The sequence below is a fragment of the Macaca mulatta genome, chromosome 2, assembly GCF_049350105.2.
Source record: "Macaca mulatta isolate MMU2019108-1 chromosome 2, T2T-MMU8v2.0, whole genome shotgun sequence".
Taxonomy (NCBI): Eukaryota; Metazoa; Chordata; class Mammalia; order Primates; family Cercopithecidae; genus Macaca; species Macaca mulatta.
Genome location: NC_133407.1, coordinates 159421379 through 159442115, shown reverse-complemented (window position 1 = coordinate 159442115; position 20737 = coordinate 159421379). Strand labels below are relative to the sequence as shown.

General features: G+C 42.7%; 1 protein-coding gene across 16 annotated transcripts in view; it reads left to right on the top strand.

Annotated features, from left to right (window-relative positions):
- KALRN (kalirin RhoGEF kinase) overlaps positions 1–20737 on the top strand; it is a 693044-nt gene that overhangs the window by 282886 nt on the left and 389421 nt on the right. For all 16 annotated transcript variants that reach the window (XR_013414358.1, XM_015130033.3, XM_028844557.2 and 13 more), the window contains exons 7-9: positions 7524–7715; positions 11415–11546; positions 15810–16040. Coding sequence is in view for 15 of the 16 variants with exons in the window: in XM_015130033.3 (XP_014985519.1) it covers positions 7524–7715; positions 11415–11546; positions 15810–16040 (555 nt within the window). In the remaining variant the exon portion in view is untranslated. The remainder of the gene's footprint in view (positions 1–7523; positions 7716–11414; positions 11547–15809; positions 16041–20737) is intronic.

The window sequence follows — 20737 nt, the reverse complement described above, 5'->3', positions numbered from 1 at the left end:
TTAGGACCCAAAGTGAGTTTTGTACTGGCAAAGATGTAAGTAATACATACGGTGTTATTAAGCTGGAGAAAGGAGATGAGGCTGAGCTTCTTCCATTGCTTTGACACAATCTCTTTATTTTCTTACTGATACTCAATGTTACTCACAAGGTCTCTGAAAACTGTATTGGAAAATCTCCAATTACTATTATTCATGGCTTTGAGATTGAGAAAATAAAAATTTACGTTAATATAAGCTGCAGGGCACAAGAAAAGGGGAGCAATAAGCAGAGGGGCCATGTAGAGAGGAAATCAAGATGCCGGGGTTCTAGTCTCATTCTTCCTCTTTCTTTGAACATGTTGCTTGACTGATATATCACACATTAGGTAGATACAAGCAATGGCTCAGTTCCTTTTTTTATTTCCTAACTGTAAAATGAGTTTGTTGCATGAACTTGGCTTCTAAAAACTTTAAATAAAGTGTTTTTCATTCTTTTCCTGAGAAAAGCAGTTTTGGTCATTTCATTAAAACCTGTTTATTCTACTATGTGTAAATTGTGCTTCACTAAAAAAATATATTTTTTTGCTGAAGTCAAAAGAGGTGAGGACATTTGAGTAATTTCAGCTCTGATGGAGTACAACCCAGCTAAATATATTAAAGATATATTAAAATAATTTTTTAAATTAAAATTAAAAATACCAAATACCTGTAATCCCAGTAGTTTGGGAGGCTAGGAGAGAGGATTGCTTGAGTGCAGGAGTTAGAGTTCAGCCTTGGCAACATGACTAGAATCCATCTATAAGAAAAAGGAAATTTAAAACACCAAATCTATTAAAGTTAAAAATACCAATAAATCCCTAGCATTATTTATAGTAGGGAAGAAATAAACTACAAACAACAACCTTTGCACCTCAATAAAAAGAGTGAATTGATAAAAGTAGGAGGTTGAACATAAATTCCCTAGCTCCATCAGGTATTTTGACATCTGATATTCTGATTATTAACTTCAGTGGGGAGGGAGAGTCTCCTCTGTATAGTTTTAATAACCCTTTTCTCCCTGATCATTTGTATTATATATAAATTATATATATAAAAAATATATATACCAAAATTATTTTTTTTAACTTTTCTATACATAATAGAGATGAGAAAAAGACCCTAAAGAAAAGTTCCCACCATCATGTATATCTGGTACAAAATAAGTATTCAGGCCAGGCGCAGTGGCTCACACCTGTAATTCCAGCACTTTGGGAGGCCAAGGCAGGCGGATCACTTGAGGTCAGGAGTTCGAGACCAGCCTGGCCAACATGGTGAAACCCTGTCTCTACTAAATATACAAAAAATTAGCCGGGCGTGGTGATATGTGCCTGTAATCCCAGCTACTCGAGAGGCTGAGACAGGAGAATTGCTTGAACCCGGGAGGCGGAGGTTGCAATAAGCCAAGATCATGCTACTGCACCCCAGCCTGGGCAACAGAGCGAGACTCTGTCTCAAAATAATAATAATAATAATAATAAGAAGAAGAAGAAGAAGAAGAAGCATTCAATAACTGGTAGTATTTGGTTGTGCTTCCCTGGTATGTATAATGTTTTCTCAGCTGAGGCAATACTGTTTATATTTTGTAGTAGCTTTTTGATTGAGCATTTGATTTTCATTTGACCTGAATTATTTTGCTGAGTACCTTGGCTCTCAGCTGGTTGTTTGCCTGGCCTCCCTCCCTTGACTTTTGGATTTGGAGAGTCAAGGTCTCAAGAGCTTATTGAGAGGACAGAGCCCCTCAGGGAAAGTGTCCCCTAAGTGGTGGTTATACCTTGCCTCCTGTGTTGATCTGACAGGCAGATCACACCTTTCATTTTCATAATAATGATTAAAAAGCTGTAGCCCCGTTAACTGGAAAGGAATTGAGAACCCTGTGCTCAGGACTTGTTCCTTGCAGAGATGAAACAACTCTTTGATGAGCCCACTCTGTCTTTCTCCTGCTGAAGACAAGTCACGTTGCCCATAGACCACAAAGTGAAGAACCCCAACACCCAGCATGGGGAGGAGGCTTCTGTCACCTTTTGTAACACAGTTTGCAATAAGGAGAAGAACCTGTTTCCTTGTATGAGGACAAGATGGCCCAACTTCTGAGTGTTCTGGATTTGACTATCACATGCCAAGGTGGTGGAGGCACCCCAAGAAGACTATCTCAAGAGATAAAAGCTTTATTTTTCCAACTTAAGGAATGGAAGGACATTGTATTGAAATAACATGGCTCAGAAAGCATCTTATGGGCTGATTCTGAATCCTGTGATCTCTCTGGGTCAAGGAAAAACTTATAGACAATTCTGAGCTCCAGACCTTTAACTCCTAGGGGAAGAGCGTCTGCAGCAGAGGGTTTGTGGCATGTAGGGCATAGCCTGGTAAGTGGCTAGGGCAGCATTAACAGCTGTAGTAGGGAATAGTGGGAACCTTGTGTTGTGCTCTCTGTGAAAGACAATGAGACTTCACTTTTTTGCCTCTTGTTGGAATCGTTGATAGATTTTTCTTTTTGTTGTACTTTTTACTAATACTTTGATTTGGTATGCACTTAACGTGGGGAGCTAATGCCAGTCTCCTAGAACTGAATGAGGGAAAACATATGACATTCTTTGCACTATTGGTTCTGTGCCAGGCATCTGGCTGGATGCTTTATGTTATCTCATGTAATCCACAGAGAGTGTGTCTAATTCAGAGTGGGGACCTGTGACCACAGGAGTGTAAAGTTCCCCTCTGCTTTTAGGAGTGAAATGAATGGGATTCAAAGAATACCTTCTCTTGGCAATGATCTTCTCTTATAATCAGCCCCTGACACATAGGTTAAGGTTACCAAAATGATAACTTGCATCAACTGATTATTTCTAGAATGACCAGTATCTCTTTCAGTATACCACATAAGAAGTCACAAAGAGAATATTTAGCTAAGGTTTTTAATGGAAAGCTATCATTATCTTGTTTTTTGTAGCCAGTAGGCGTAAGCCAGGAATCAGGTTGGAAGTGGGAGCCCTTTTGGCGGGGCTGAAAACTTTGATCAAGATTCTGCCAAGCAGTTCTTTCAGGACAAGGACTCTGCTCCACCGATTTCAGTTAATCACAGCAGGGGACAAGGCCTCAGAAGAAGGGGCTCTCCATCCTGTGATCTCCCATTAATGACTGCAGGAATTAAAAAAAGAATTTTGTGGTAACAAAAGTGAGGGCGGGGTGTCAATATACATGGTTTTTAAGTTATTGAGATTTTGTTGGAATTTAGTTATTTTTCCTGTTTGTGAGGAGGAGAGGCTTTAGGGGGAGGTAAGATGGGGTAGATGATGCAACAGACCATGCTGCAGGTGCATTGCCTTCTGCAGGGTAGATTGTGTCTATACCTTGGGCTGTGCCATACTTTGGATAATGATAATAATTTAATAACAACATATATAGACTGCATATATAGGGGAGTTTAAATTTAATAAATCAGTTTTGAGGTAAGGATTTAAGAAGACACATATCAAGCTAGAATTATTAGTCAAGTTATTATCTTCTGGCCAGGGAAGCTGGTTAGTCTGAGCATCTCAGCTGAGGGGAAGGGGCTAAAGAGGAGAGGGGGAGAAGGGCCTCTGGCCCTTGGTCACCTGGAAGCTGAAGGACTCAGGGGGTCCAGCTCCAGCCTTGGTCCTCACACTACTGGGCAGTGAGCAGAGCCAGCATCTCAGCCTGCTGAGACATGGACAGCAGGCCTGGAATACATGTACCTCTGGAGTAGGCAGCACTATGCTCCTGGTCTCCTGGAACTGACATTACTTACTCAGAAATGGAATGTCTGAGATCATTAGGTCAACTCCCTCACAGATGAGGAAACTGAGGCACAGAGAAGTCAAGTGACATCTCAAGTGAATACCAGAGCTGGGACCAAAGCTCGTGGCTCTTGATTCCTGGCCCAGTGACTTTAATGCCCTTGACTAATGGGCAGCTCTGCAGATGGAAAGGCATTGAAGGCTGGCAGGGAAGAATGGGAGAGCCAGGCAGATTGAAGAGAGTGGAGGGGGCAGCTGGTAGGAAATGGGAAGGCTGTAAAGAGCCAAAATATCCATTCCTCTTGGCCATGTCCCAAGGACAAACATAACTCCCAAGTGTTCCTAATAAGGGCATAAACAGTCACCCAAAAGAACCACACAAATGGATTGACCAAAGGCCATGAAATGTTGTTTATGCTTAATGAGTAAGCACTCCTATTTATTCAGACTCCTAATCCAGCTCTTTAACCTCATTCTTTCCTTTTAAGTCATTGGAGGCCTTCCTTGCCATTACTCCCTTCTCATTTGTTGTGTGGCTATCCTGGTACCCAGGGACAACTGCAGTTTAGAATCTATCTGCCCATTTCTCTCAGGTTCTGGGGCAAAGGAAAATGAAGAAGAAGATGATGAACTTGGGCAATGTGACTTGCCTGAAGCATTTGATATTCTGAAAAGGGGCTATAGGAAAGAACAATGAGCCAATTCATAAGTCAACATTATGTTTATCCCTCTTTTATGAGGGATACTGCCTCTACTTCTTTTGTGAGGCATAATTATTTATTAGTTTTAGCAAGACATTTCTCTGCCTGCTGATAATGAAACAAAAAAAGCATTTACTGTGCTACTCTAGAATGTGAACTGTAAGCTGTGGTCTTTTTTTTGTTTGTTTATTTGCTTTCAGTTTTAATCTATGATCACAGGCTTAGAGGTTGAAGGGGACCATGGAGGACTGCCAGCCTCCCCACCCTCTTTCATGCGGGGAGCCTCTTCCCGACAGCCCTGCCAGTGGTTCAGATCCCTTCCCTCTGAATCCCCACAGAGAGTCGTTTCTACCTCTGTGGAAGCACTTGCTTCATTTTGCCTTAAATTACAGTTATTTGAGGACTTGTCTTAAGCCTCAGCTGTGAGCCCCTGTGGGCAGGGGGTGGATGGGCAGGAATCCTATCTTATTCCTCTTTGATCTCCTACAGCCCCCAACACAGAGCCTGGCCCACTCTCCATAAATATTTGAATGAGTGACAAGGTGTTAAGAGTCTACAGAGGCAGCCACAGTTGGACACATCTAATAGCTAGAAAGTTCTTCCCAAAAGTAAGCAGAAATATGCCTCCCTGTGTGCCTTGGGAGGGAGAAGAATGTAATAGGCAGTGATGACAAAGGGCTGGGTGTCTATAGGATATATCTGGGGACAGGGTAATGACTTGCTCTTACTGCTTTTCTTGCATTCCATCTGGCCAGAGTACACAAGGCCTTTCTCCAGGACAGGAAAACCCAACAACCTAGATAGATCTGGGTAAGGGGACAGGGGCATGGATTCCAGGATTTGAATCCAGTTTGGGAGGACAGCTCTATCAGACCCTGTCAGTGTCCCAGCCACATGGCCTCAGTCTGCCCTGGGGGTCATCGGCAGGTGATTCTCGTACAGACTGACCACTTCCTGCATTTATCTGCGGTGATCACTCTCTGACCTCAGAAGTGGGCTTGGTCTGTTTGTGGGTTCAGATAGGAATGCCAGGAACTTACCCCAGGAAGGACCTTCAACCAAAGATCAATGGGACTTAGTGCATCAGTAACCCCGATTCCTCACCCCTCAGTGGGACAGCTCAGAGGTATGTTTTATAGTTTCTCAAAAGGTCTCAACAGGGATTGAACCCCAGTTGCTCATATAACTTAACATATCCTTTATTCATTTCCCTCCCTTTCCTTGTTGACTTCCCCTCCCTTTCACTATGCTTCCTGGGACCATGCCCAAGTAAACTCTGTCTCCCAAATAATTGTCTCAAGGTCTGCTTTGGGGAGAACCCAAAGTAAGACAATGACATGAGCAGGAGATTTGAGGGACTTCCCATACTATTCTTCCCATAGAAGATAAAACTGTCTGGCTCTTGAATTTTTAAAAAAGAAGATAAAACTGTCAAAATCAGTGTGTGCTTTCCCTTCCTCCTTCTTCCTTTCTATTTTTAAGTGCAGAGTGGTTTTTCTGTCAGTTCTATAAATAGAGTTTAATTTTCAGTAGAATTTGTGTCCTAACTCAGAAAACAAGGCTGCAAATGGTTCCTACAACTTTGAGGGATAGTTATTTCCCATAACAAGAATCAGTAATATCCTAGTTCTCTTAGGGAAATGCACTATGTCAGAAAGGTCTCAGGACAGATTAATAAAAGAGATGACACATAGGGGTGATTAGACATCAGGGTGGATTTGTGTAGAAGTTCTTCACTTAACTTTTTAAACTTCCACAGAGACATTTTAAATTAAGAGAGACCCTACCAACCTGGCCCAGGTTTGGGACGGAGTGCTTAGAAGTCAGGGACAGCTAAGACGAATGGGGACCATGAGAGAGGAAAATAAAGAACCTTCATTAAACCTACTCAGTATTAATGAACTACACCTGAGTTGATAGAACCTAGAGAAAATGCTGTTACTGCAGAATACGTATAATCATTTGAGAAGATTTGTAACAAAGAATGAAGGCGTGTGAATAATCTGCCTCCCTGGTCCTCCTTTATGCAGACATATTGTGTGATTTGGAAAAGCTCCCTGTGGATGCCACGACCTTACCCGATTGTTTTGACACCTCAGAAAACTAATAGGAGATAGCAGTTAAAAATAGCCATAATCACTACTGTCTTAGGTTTGTGAGGTTTTTCTTTTGTCTTGTTCCTTCCTGGAGCATTTTTCAGTGACCTAATAGGAAACAGCATACATGTTCATGAATTTTTAATTAGCAAGCAAAGATGAGAATGAATGTAAACAAAACACAAGATGACAGGAGACAATGGGCCAAGAGAGCCCCTCCTTGATGCCTTTTGGGGTACCCACAGATGCCTTTTGGGGTCAGGTGGGGAAATCTTCCTAAATCAAGCAGGGTTAAGAAAGGGCTTCACAGACCTAATTATTAGCATGGAAAAGTGTGTGGCTTCAAATGCTGTCTTTCTTTAAACCCTGTTTGATGACCAGTGCCTCAGCTCTTTTGGCAGGGCTGAAGGAGGTAGGAGGAAGGTGGGGACATTTTGCCAGGTGATAGGAAGATGTGGAATTACCGTGTCTCCTCTGCCCTCTTTGATGAGTACTTCTGCCCTGTTTGTTGTGTGTAGATGGCAATAGTGTCCTGGGTACAGCTCTCCCCTGAACAAGAGAGACGTCTCTGCCTCCTTTAGCTTGTGCCCTCGTCTGAGCCACCACTTCCAAAGAGCGCTCTTGAGAGTTATGTGCCATCCCTGGGAATGACCGCATAAGATGGTTGTGAGGATTACATAAAGCAGTCCATGTGAAGTGACTGCATGAAAGTGCATTAATAGTTGGCACAAAATCTATGCTGGTTCCCCACAATGAGAGGTCCCTGCTATCTACTGAAATTGAATTGTAGAAAAAGATTTCCCTTGGGCCAAAAACAAATACACTAGTATGGCCTGTACCAACCTCTCTCAGACTTTTGTTTTGGGCAGCTCCCTACCCCAAATATGTGCCCCACAAGAGTGCCCAGTGGATGTCTTTTGAGCCTGCCCCACTGAGCACTCCCCTTTGCTTTCTAGAACGCCTATGTCAACATCAACCGCATCATGTCCGTGGCTTCCCGCCTCTCCGAGGCCGGCCACTATGCCTCACAGCAAATCAAGCAGATCTCCACCCAGCTGGACCAGGAGTGGAAGAGCTTCGCCGCTGCCCTGGATGAACGCAGCACCATCCTCGCCATGTCTGCTGTGTTCCACCAGAAGGCTGAACAGGTAAGGCCCAGAATCCTGCAGCAGCTGCTGTTGCTGGGAAGGGTTGGGGATGGACAGGAAAGGGCTGGAGCGGAGCACACACACTCTCTATAGAGTGCTCCGCCTGTCTTTTTGAAACACTGAAGACCCTGCAGAGTCATTGCAACATTAACCTATGTTCGACCACATTCATGGCCCCTGTGTGCACAAAGAAACATTGGTAACTCTTGGTGACTTTGCTTGTCATACAAACAAGAGGGTACCCAGAGCCTTTTTACATTTTGCTTGGTAGTGGTTGTGTATGCACGTGTGCATGTGTGGGCTGTCCGCGTAGTGTGCATTCTCAGAACACAGATCAAAGGGGTGAATGTAAAGTGATCATTGAGGTGCTGAGAGCAGGGGGAAACTAATTTTACATGAAGCATTTGCTATGGATAATGGTAATATAATAATAATATAATGGGTCAAGATAATAATTACTCGTACTTACTAAGTGGCCAGGCATTGGCCAGTTGCATGATAACCCATTTTACAAAGAGGAATACTGAAGCTCAGAGACATTAATTGATTGGCCTGCCTAAGATTCCACGATGTGTTGGAGCCTGTATTGAACCAGCTCATAGAGAGACAGTTGTTAAATTTTCAGGAATTTTGTGAGCTGGTTATCACATTCTAGCTATTGCTTAATTATGTAGGTTTATAATTAAATATGTTATGTTAAAAGCAAAGTTAATAAATGCTCAAAACTCATCACTTGCTAATTATTTTACAACCTCTTGTTATTACCTATGTTCTTGAAATCATTTTTATGCATTTATGTTTTTCTGTGGCGGAAATACCATACAATTGTGTGCTATGTATGGATTACTCTTCCCAACTCCATGTTGGTGATGTCACACTGGTAGCTTAAAATACACCATGGTAGGAGTTTCATATTATAGAAATTATCAGATGCTATAAACCAGGGATTAATTCATTGCTTTATTGTTGCCTAGAGTCTAAAGAAAATGAGGGAGAAAGTGTTTGAAAATGCAGACTAAACTTAAAAATGTGTCCTGTGTATACCTGTTACATTGTGAGTAACACACAAAAATCAAGGAAATATTCTTCCAATATTCAAAAACTGTTACTTGGTTCAGCAAAGAAGTCACTGACATCCTTGATGAACAAGTGATGTTCTGGCGTAGTATTCAGGTGTTTTTCACCTTTGTCTCACTTCTTAGCATAATGAAAATATCAACTAGCATGTGTGTCAAAACTACAAATGTTTGTCAGTTGCAACCATAGGTCAAAAGCATCCTGTGAGAATCAACTGGCTACATTAAATATACAATACAGAGCATTGTATATGTTGTTCTCTGTAAATGATGTGTTATACATTCTTTATATCTGTAGAATTTGTAAATGCACTTACCTGTATATATGTAATATATAGTCATATACACACGTACATATATATGCTGGTTGTTAAACATTTACTAACACACCACTGCTAAAATCGCACAATCTATGAGTAGATAGGCTATCAACTCAGGTGTGTTTAACACTAGGCCTGTGGTCTTAACCTCTACATTTCTTTCTTTGCATTACATTTGGGTAACATAGGCCAAGGAGAGTCAGACACCTGGTCACACCTTAAATCTCTCCCTCTGTTACCCTCTCTAGCGTGGAAGGCAACATAGCATAATTAAGAGTCTAGACTTTGAGGCAAGACACATGGATTCTGATCCCAGCTCCACCATTCATTTACCCTTAGACAAGTCATGTCACCATTCTGAGCTTGTTTCCTCTTCCATAATGTGGAGCTAATCATAAATAGCACAGGGCTATTTATGTGCTAAAGGGCTGTGCTAAAGATACAACATGAGAGATGGAATGTGTAAGGTGCCTCGTGTGCTTACTAAACAGTGGATGTTACTACTATGGGTATTTGCACCACATACTATCCTGGTATCTTTTTATTTCCTCCACCTGAGAACTTCCCAAAGACTGAAATAATACTTGTGTCAAGCCCAACCCTATACTTTGAGAGGGATGTGGCCATATCTTTTTGTCGCTGTTGTTAAGGTTGTTGGTGGTAGTGACTGATAGTGACTGGTTCATTCTTAGGGCCATGAGAATATTGACGTCCAATTTCCTGTTCTCTCTTCAACCGTATCACTTTCATACTTTATTCAAGGTTTGCCCAGATTGGTAAGGAAGACCCCCTGCTTCTCTCTTTGTCTCTCTGGCATTATATCCTTGAGGTGATCATTTTGTGGGATATGCTACAGGCCACCTGTTAGAATATTGCAGAGAAATCCCAAGAGCCTTGAAGCATTACTCCCCCCATGATTGACACAAGAATGTCAAGTGGCTTCTAGGATCATTTGTAAAGTAGTTATTGGTGGAGCAAAGAAACTTCTGAGATTTCAGCATGTACATATTATATGATGTGATACTGGATGGCACCTGGCACTCTTCCAGAATTGCTAAGAAATGGTCTAATGTGTTACGAAATGTACAGAATGAAAAGTCAACCACAACAATCAACAGGCCGGGGACTGAAAGCTGACAGTGACAACAAAACTAGAATGCAAACGGTTGCAGTGCCAGAACTGAGAAAACTGGAGAAGTGCACATTTATTTCATGTTTCCTGATTTGGACTGGTTTGGATCAGAAGCAATTTTATTTGTATCTATTTTTTAATGCAATTTCTGTAGGTATTACTAGTCCTTCAGGGACACTCATAAACCATGCTTCTTTTTAACTGGGGAAAAAGATGACTCAAGGCTATTTTTTTCCATGCATTTATTTAGGCAGCTCTTTATTGTCCTCATATGGGCTGTTCTTGGCAATGGGATTAAAAGGTATTTAGGCAATTAATTTAAATGGAGCTGTGCATCCAGGCGAGAGGAATCACAGACAGAACAATTCCAGACTGTTGGGTGAATTATTTGCATTTTCAAAGTGCATTTTTCCACCCAATAAATTGGAGTGATTTCAGTTAGCTTACCCTTTGTGCATGAAGATCCATAGTCTTCCACAGCTGTTAATTTTAATTTTAAAATAATTTGATGTCTGTCAAAGATCTATGTCTATGTATCACAACCCGGGATGCAGTAGGTATAGCACAGCCTGTCCCCCTAGACTGCCTCTCTTGTTTCCACCCTTCAGGGGACTGACCCAACAGTGGGTCAGTGGGAGACCTGTTGAGGGCAGTCTGCATCCCATATGGGATGGTCTCTGCAAGTTCCCTGGGTTCCTGGTGGTCTGTGTGAGGTGTTTTTTGCTTGTCTTCACAACTGGATGTACACACTATAAAGCACAGATGTGGAACATCTCCTTATGTTACACACAGCCCCTCACATATGCCTGCGAGTGTGCATGGGGCAAGAAGCTCTAATGTATCCTTGGAATGTGGTGAGCTGTTTCCATACCTGGACATTACAGTTAGTGTGTAGCTATAACCTGTTGAACATCTGGTGATTCACCTGCCCCCTACAGTTTCATAATAGTCAATTTTGTGGAGACTATACTTCCTAAATGGGTACCTGGGTCTGATTTCTTACCAGGAGTTAGTATTTGTAGAATTAAAAAACTCTACCCTCTACAGTGGTCTCTGAAGGCTTTCAGAAGTCCTGATGTTTTTTCCCAAGGTATGTGACGCTCTCTTCATAATCCACCCAACTCCCTACCCCCAGTGCTCCCCCACTGACCCACCCCGCGTCTTCTTCCAGTTCCTGTCGGGAGTGGACGCCTGGTGCAAGATGTGCAGCGAAGGTGGTCTGCCGTCCGAGATGCAGGACCTAGAGCTGGCAATTCACCACCACCAGACCTTGTATGAGCAGGTGACCCAAGCCTACACAGAGGTGAGAATGGAACAGGGCAACCATGGGTCTTGAGCATTTCTGCATGTGGGTGGGTGACGAGGGCACTGGCCTGTGCACTGTGAAATAGCCTGGGTGGGACTAAGAAGAAGAGAGGCTGTTTTTCTTTTTTTGGTGACATCTTTAGGAACCTTGATCTATGAACTATGGTGTCTCCAACCAGGAAGGAGAACAAATTGGGGCCATTATTAGGCATCACTTTGGTGCACTCACATTCATTCTCTCTCTCTCTGTCACACACACACACACACACACACACACACACACACACACACACACCCTATACACTTGCCTTATCCTGTGTGTGAAGATTGGACTTTCTCCTCTTGGGGGAGGAATATAAGAAAATGAAGCTGTGCTTTTCTGGAGTTTGCTTTCTGGTTGGTGAATGGACATGTACGCACTAGCCCTGCCATCTTTTTTATGAAGCAGCTCATCAAAAAAATATTAATTTTCTCACCAGAAGATCCAGAGGAAAACACACAGCGTGGAGATAGTGTTTGCAGGAGTAAAAAGCTTCCGTGAATGTGAAGGACAAAGACTCTTCCGTTGAAAAATCAAAGGCAGGGGGTTGCTGTAAAGCTAAGAAAGGGAAAAAAAACCTCTTGACAGTCCTCTCAAAGTAAAAGGAAACAGCTACATAGGTACCTCTGTGTAGATATACACAAGTTAGTATGTTTGCTAACTGGCATGAATTCTGAGGAAGGGAACTGAGGGATGGAGAGGGATGGGCTGATTAAGGAAGCTGGATGAGGAGAAGTGAATTCACATACAGCCCATGTGTTTCCTCTGGGCAGGATTAGTTAGAGGAGTATTAAAATGGGTTCCTGGACCACCTGCATCAGACTCATCTGATACAGATTCCTGGGTCCCACCCAAGACTGAATCAGAATGTCAAGAAGTGAGACCTGGAACCTACATTTTAATAACTATTACCCTATTTGAATTTGATGCACATTGAAGTCTAAGAACCAATGGCTTCTGGGTAAGAATAAGGGTTTTTGCCACAGTCAAACTGAATTTGAATCCTGGCTCTCCGATTTACTAGCTGTGTGACCTCAGACAAGTTACTTAACCACTCTGAGCTTCGTTTCATCTGTGAAATGAAAGTGGTAACACCTGCCTCATAGGATAGTGTCGAGGTTATAAAGGTAATGCATGACAATTCACAATTGCAAAATTGTGGAACCAGCCTAAATGTCTATCGGCCAACGAATGGGTAAAGAAAATGTGGTATATATACACCATAGAATACTACTCAGCCATAAAAAGGAACAAAATAATGGCATTCACAGCAATCTGGATGGAGTTGGAGACCATTTTTCTAAGTGAAGTAACTCAGGAATGGAAAACCAAGTATCGCATATTCTCACCTTTAAGTGGGAGCTAACCAAACACCACCTGTTCCCCAAAACTATTTAAATAAATAAATCATAGTACCCAACAAAAAATTAAAAAAATAAAATGAAGGTAATGTATATAATGCACTTGGCCCAGTGTCTGATAGTAATAAGCACTAAAAAATGGTAATGTATTCTGTCATTGTAGAAGGCACAATGAAGGACTTATGAGCCAAATCTGATCTCATCAGCTTTCTGTCTTATAACAGAACTGTGCCTCTGCCCATGGGTCAAGAATCTTTAAATTTACTCCTTGCAAAATACAAATATAGAGAGTACAAATGAGATTAATATTATACTTCCACATGTGTGAGGTGCGGGTATAATTATACATACAGACACAATATTTCTCTCAATTAATTATCAGGCCCTAGCATTGTGAGGCTTAAACCTTCCCTTCAACCCCACTTCAGAGGCCAGTGAGCTGTCCCTGCTTCCTACAGATGTAGAGACTGAGGCAGAGAATTGGAGCTCATGCAGGGTGGATTTCTAGGACTTGGGCCTCCATCTCTAACCACCCTGCCCTGGACATAGCATGGTGCCAAAAGACAGCATTTGCTCAGAATTCCAGGAAGAGAGCGCTCCTGGGTTTGGCTATAGGATATTTGTCTTACTCATGTCTCTGGTGGGCATCACCTCTGCATTGTTTATAAACTACTTCCCCCACCCCACTCTCCTGGCAGTCTATGGGAGATGGGGATGGTGGGATTGGGTGGGTGGTGGTGGTTTCCTCTCCTGGCCTCTGCTGCACTCTACTCCAGCACCCCTCCTAACTACCGTGCCCTGAAGGCCCTTCTGTGGCCCCATGGGCAGGAGGAGTAACAGCTGCTTCTGTATTCCTGGACCCCCAGCCAAGCTATTATCAGGGACCAAAGGAAGGGTGAGGGGAGTATGCAAACCCGGCAAACAGCTTCATCATCAGAGGTGTGGAGATGGAAACACACCTCATTCCCTACCTTGCTGATGAGATAAAAGACCATTTTCATCTCCAAAAGCCTTCTTTTGGTGAAGACTCCAAGCCAACTTTGATTTAGTTGGTAACCAAGTTTGGGGACTCAACATTTCTATTAATTCCCAGTCATCCCTGTTTTAAATTGGAAAGATGCATGTTCTGTTGGGTACTTTGCCAAGTACAGGAGGGCCACAGGTGTTGATTGTATGATGTCACTTTCCAGAATTATTGTTGCCCGCGATTGTGCCAGAACTCCAATGAGAAGAATGGCAGAGAGTGTCATCCCACTTTTCTCAGACTGAGGGCGAGTGTTGGGATGTGGATGGTGTGTCCACAGTCTAAGTGTCCCAGTCTTTCTCTGCATGTTCTAGAAAAATGAGGATTTTACTGCTTTTCAGAAGAAAGAAGGGGGTCGTATAGAGCAAGAGCAAAGTATTTTAAAAGGATAAAGACAAAAGAAAGAAAATGACAAGGAAATAAAGAGGATGGGAGGGAGATGATGATGATTATGACGATGGTTGTATTAGTCTGTTCTCATGCCACTAATAAAAACATACCTGAGACTGGGTAATTTATTAAAAAAAAAAGAAGAAAAAAAACAGGTTTGATGGACTTACAGTTTCACATGGCCATGGAGGCCTCACAATCATGGCAGAAAGTGAAGGAGGAGCAAAGGCATGTCTTACATGGTGGCAGTCAAGAGAGTGTGTGCAGGGGAACTGCCCTTTTATAAAACCATCAGATCTCATGAGACTTATTCACTAACATGAGAACAGCATGGGAAAAACCCATCCCCATGATTCAATTACCTCCCACCAGGTCCCTCCCACAATATGTGAGGATTATGGGAACTACAATTCAAGATGAGATTTGAACGGGGACACAGACAAACCATATCAATGGTGATGCTGGTGAAGATAAAATTGGTAGCCAGTATCACGTCAGGCTCTATTCTAAACACTGTATGTGTGTTAACTCATTTAATCCTCACCATGACTTTATGAAGTATGTACATAATTCTGCCTCTTTTACAGAGAAGGAAACTGAGGACCAAGGGGGTTAAATAACTTGTCTCTTGTCACACATCTAGAATTTTAGAGCCAGATAGAGGAATTTGGGAAAGAAAGAGCAGGAGAGAATTATGGTGGGAACTTATATTGACTTCATTTCTGAAATGAAGTTATGCTGTCTTACCTGGTGTGAGTCAGTTAAAATATTTACCAAGCCTGGGCGCGGTGGCTCACGCCTGTAATCCAAGCACTTTGGGAGGCTGAGGTGGGCGGATCACCTGAAGTCTGGAGTTCGAGACCAGCCTGGCCAACATAGTGAAACCCCATCTCTACTAAAAATACAAAAATTAGACAGGCATGGTGGCACGCGCCTGTAATCCCAACTACTCAGGAGACTGAGGCAGGAGAATTGCTTGAACCCGGGAGGCAGAGGTTGCAGTGACCGGAGATCGCACCATTGATTGCACTCTAGCCTGGGGACAAGAGCGAGATTTTGTCTCAAAAACAAACAAGCAAACAAACAACAACAACAACTAAAATTTGCCAAGTGCCTACTGTGTGCCAGGCACTGTTTTGGGCATTGAGGGGAGAGCAGCAAGTAGTCAGTGTCTCTGCCCTCACAGAGCTGAAATTCAGGAGGGGAGAGAGTCTCACAGACAACTGGCCAGCACTCCAGCAACTCCCCCATCAGGGAATTCCAGGTGCTTGGCCCTCCACCAGACTGGAGGATCATGGCAGCTCTGGCTGGCTAGGTGTCTGGGTATGGGATTCCTGAGATTCTCAGAAGGCATAGTCAGGGACCTTCAGGCAGATACTTATTGCTTCTCTCTGTGCCCTGCCTATCACCCTTTTCCCTTAACCTAAACTTCTCTCTTTCCTGCAGGTCAGCCAGGATGGCAAAGCACTGCTAGATGTACTACAGCGGCCCCTGAGCCCTGGGAACTCAGAATCCCTCACGGCCACAGCCAACTACTCCAAGGCAGTGCACCAAGTGCTGGACGTGGTACACGAGGTGTTACATCACCAGCGACGGCTGGAGAGCATCTGGCAGCACCGCAAGGTGCGGCTCCACCAGCGGCTGCAGCTCTGTGTCTTCCAGCAGGACGTACAGCAGGTAACAGGCTCTGAGCCCTGGTGTCCATCATCCATTCTAGGAGGCAGACCGAGCTCAAGTCCCTGATCTAGGTGGTCAGGCTTAGGAGAGCACAGACTTATAGAGGGAAAAATGAAATTCAGCTCTCAAGTGCTCCACAGAACCCCACCAAAATACAAAACAAAAACTGGACCTGTGAATTGCATGTTTCTTGCCTAAGTGACTTTATAGACTGGCCTTCTTACCATGTGATATTGGAAAGGGAGACTTAGTTTCAGGAACTGCAATTCGTCATCGTCATATGGCACATTTTTCTTTGGTTTTGTTTTGTTTTGTTTTTTGGAGAGAGCCTTGCTCTGCTGCCCAGACTGGAGTACAGTGGTGTAATCTTGGCTCATTGCAACCTCCACTTTCTGGGTTCAAGTGATTCTTGTGCCTCAGCCTCCCAAGTAGCTGGGATTAAGGGCATGTGCCACCACACCCAGCTAATTTTTGTATTTTTGGTGGAGATGGGGTTTCACCATGTTGGCCAGGCTGGTCTTGAACTCCTGACCTCAGGTGACCTGCCTGCCTCAGCCTCCCAAACTGTCAATATGGGTTAGGGTTAGGGCCAATGTGGCACATTTTTCGTTTGGTGAGCTTGACCCACACTCAGGCAGTGATTGCTAGACAGCTCAGGGGTGGGTGGTTATCTGAGCACTGTCAGGCTTGGACCCCACATATGGTCCATCTGGGATGCAGGTGGCCTGCCAGAGTGGAGGTGAAGTGGGGTACAGGGACCTTCAGAGGATTCCTTTACAAGGTTGGACCAGGAAAATCAGATTTAAAACCTGGGCTGTTGTTCAGTGTATGTTTCATGATTACAGGTTATTTCTGACTTTATATAGTTTTTTTTTTTGTATTATGACATCAGTTGTGGCTTTTTCCTTTACCACTAATAACAAAGAAATGGTTATGTTTCTGACCACAAAAGGACAGTCTTGCTACAAATGCCCTTTCAGATGAAATAACCCATTCTTTTCTCCTTGTACTTTCTCTGTTTCTGTCTTCCAGGGGACCCTGGGATCTTTGCTGGAGGATTGATATACTAGGGTGGGGGGAGCTGGTTGGGAGATGGGGACTGAGATCCAGTCTCACTGTCTGTCATCTCTCTCTTAGTTCACCATAGGAGAACTAAGGATGGGCTTAGTTGTCCTAGGATGGGCTCTGCAGAGCTTCAGAGGAGCTGCTGGGGTGGACGCACTTGTGTTCAACACCTGTTTGACTTTTCTGTGGCTACCATGTAACTCCAGGATTATACATATAAAATAACAATTCACTCTCCTTTCATTCTTTTGTGGCATCGGCCAGGTATAATCCAAGGATAATCTAATTTATCTACTGTATTATATAATACAATGTAATCCGTTGTATATTTCCAGTGTAGTGAAATACACATGGAAAATTGAGAGCCAACTGTACATGTCTTTGGGATATTGGTGCCCTTCACCGGTGTCATTAGAGGGGCCTCTGGTGCTGGGTGCCTGAAGGAGTCAGGCCGAGTGGAGGGAGAGTTGAGCATTCTTGTCACTGACTGTGACACCCTCTGACTAGGGGGATAGTCACTGTGCAATCAGTCCCAGGAGCAGATGGGCCTTCGAGCATGTCCTCACTTCTTGGGCTGCCATAACTTGCCTTGCAGAGTCCTCTTCTGACTGGAGCATCAATTGAGTCATCAGAGGCAACACCTCAGTCCCAGGAGAAATGGGCAGTACTGATGTGCTGGCCGCAGTTCTGAAGCCCTCATGGGGCCTGCTGGGAGTGGAGAAGCAAATGAATCAGTTGCCTACTCCTGCCATCTGGAGCTATCCTGATAAATATATCACTCCTGAGTGCAGGAGAGCACAGGAGGTAGTCTGTGATTGAGACAGAGTGAGGTACCAGCCTCTGAAGGCACAAAGGAGAGGCGTTGCTATTTCAGTGAACTCTCCATGACTCTCAGAGATGATCTGGGCAGTATCCATGGTGTCCTCTTTACCCTCATGCTGATTTTACAGCTGTTGTCCTGGAGAGCTGCAGAGGGGCTGCCAGGAGGGTGGGTGAAAGGCCTCCCCAAGAGGAGGGTGGCATTCCAGACTCCAACTATCAGGGAACTGCTGTGATCTGACTTTTCTGTGGCCACCATGACATCTAAACTAAAGCTAAGAAAAAGTATAAAACCACACCTGTGGTTGTTCTGCATCATGCTTTTAAAAATGAGAGCCTTTCTGAAATTAAGATCCTGTCAGTTCATCACTTTCTTGTTTGTAAATCCATGAGCATGAAATCTTTTTCCATTTATTTGTGTCCTCTTACTTCCTTCAGCAGTGGTTTGTAGTTCTCCTTGAAGAGGTCCTTCACATCCCTTGTAGTTATATACCTAGGTATTTTATTCTCTTTGTAGCAATTGTGAGTAGGAGTTCACTCATGATTTGGCTCTCTATTATTGGTTTATAGGAATGCTTGTGATTTTTGCACATTCCAGAATTATGCAAAAAATCAATTGCATTGATTTTGTATCTTGAGACTTTGCTGAAGTTGCTTATCAGCTTAAGATTTTGGACCAAGATCTAGAGAAGTAAAGAAAGCAAGACATTACAAGTTTTGATGGAGGCTTAAAATGTTGAACTTTTAGAAAATGCTCTGAATCCCAGAAACCTCAAAGAAATCCAGAGATCTGGTGAATAGCAATGTCAGGAATATAAGACAAGGTGAGGACAAGGTGGTTCTTATCATTAGAAGTTAATATAAGAAATTGAGAGTAGAAAATATGTACATGACTAGGTTGTATTTCTGTCAGTCTTTCTACCTCATGTGTAATCTTTTAAAGTTATTTGAATATTATCCTAAGCAAACTAACACAGGAATAGAGAACCAAACACCACATGTTATCACTTATAAGCAGAAGCTGAACACTGAACACACATGGACACAAAGACGGGAACAGTAGGCACTAGGGACTGCTTGAGTGGGGAAGGTGGGAAGGAGGTGTGGGTTCAAGGCTGCCTATCAAGTACTATGCTCAGTATCTTGGTGATGGGATCACTCATACACTAAGCCTCAGTGACATGCAATTTACCTATGTAACAAACCTGCACATGTACCCCCAAACCTAAAATAAAAGTAAATAAAAAGCAACAAAAATTAAAAAAAAAAAAGATTTTTGGGCCAAGACGTAGGGTTTTCTAAATATACAATCATGTCATCTGCAAACAAAGACAATTTGACTTCCTCTCTTCCTATTTGAATACCCTTTATTTCTTTCTCTTGCCTGATTGCCCTGGCCAGAACTTCCAATACTGTGTTGAATAGGAGTGGTGAGAGAGGGTATCTTTGTCTTGTGCTGATTTTCAAAAGGAATGCATCTAGCTTTTGCCCATTCAGTATGATATTGGCTGTGGGTTTGTCATAAATAGCTTTCATTATTTTGAGATACATTCCATCAGTACCTAGTTTATTGAGAGTTTTTAGCATGAAGGGGTGTTGAATTTTATCAGCCTTTTCTGCCTCTATTGAGATAATCATGTGGTTTTTGTCATTGATTCTGTTTATGTGATAGATTATGTTTATTGATTTGCATATATTGAACCAGCCTTGCATCCCAGGAATGAAGCTGACTTGATCGTGGTGGATAAGCCTTTTGATGTGTTGCTGGATTTGTTTGGCCAGTATTTTATTGAGGATTTTTGCATTGATGTTCATCAGGGATATTGGCCTGAAATTTTCTTTTTTTGTTGTGTCTCTGACAGGTTTTGGTATCAGGATGATGCTGACCTCATAAAATGAGTTAGGGAGGAGTCCCTCTTTTTATATTGTTTGGAATAGTTTCAGAAGGAATGATACCAGCTCCTCTTTGTATCTCTGGTAGAATTTGACTGTGAATCCATCTGCTCCTGGACTTTTTTTGGTTGGTAGGCTATTAATTACTGCCTCAATTTGAGAACTTGTTATTGGTCTATTTGGGGATTCAACTTCTTCCTGATTTAGTCTTGGGAGGGTGTCTGTGTCCAGGAATTTATCCATTTCTTCTGGATTTTCTAGTTTATTTGCATAGAGGTGTTTATAGTATTCTCTGATGGTAGTTTGTATTTCTGTGGGATCAGTGGTGATATCTCCTTTATCATTTTTTATGTGTCTATTTGATTCTTCTCTCTTTTTCTTTATTAGGCTAGTGATCTATCTATTTTGTTAATCTTTTCAAAAACCAGCTGCTGGATTCATTGATTTTTTGAAGGGTTTTTTGTGTCTCGATCTCCTTCAGTTCTTCTCTGATCTTAATTATTTCTTGTCTTCTGCTAGCTTTTGAATTTGTTTGCTCTTGCTTCTCTGGTTCTTTTAATTGTGATGTTACGGCATCAATTTTAGATCTTTCCCGCTTCCTCCTGTGGGCGTGTAGTGTTATAAATTTCCCTCGGAGCACTACTTTAGCTGTGTCCCAGAGATTCTGGTATGTTGTGTCTTTGTTCTCATTGGTTTCAAAGAACTTCTTTATTTCTGCCCTAATTTCATTATTTACCCAGTAGTCATTCAGGAGCAGGTTGCTCAGTTCCCATGTAGATGTGTGGTTTTGAGTGAGCTTCTTAATCCTGAGTTCTAATTTGATTGCACTGTGGTCTAAGAGACTGTTTGTTATTACTTCCGTTCTTTTGCATTTGCTGAGGAGTGTTTTACTTCCAATTATGTGGTTAATTTTAGAATAA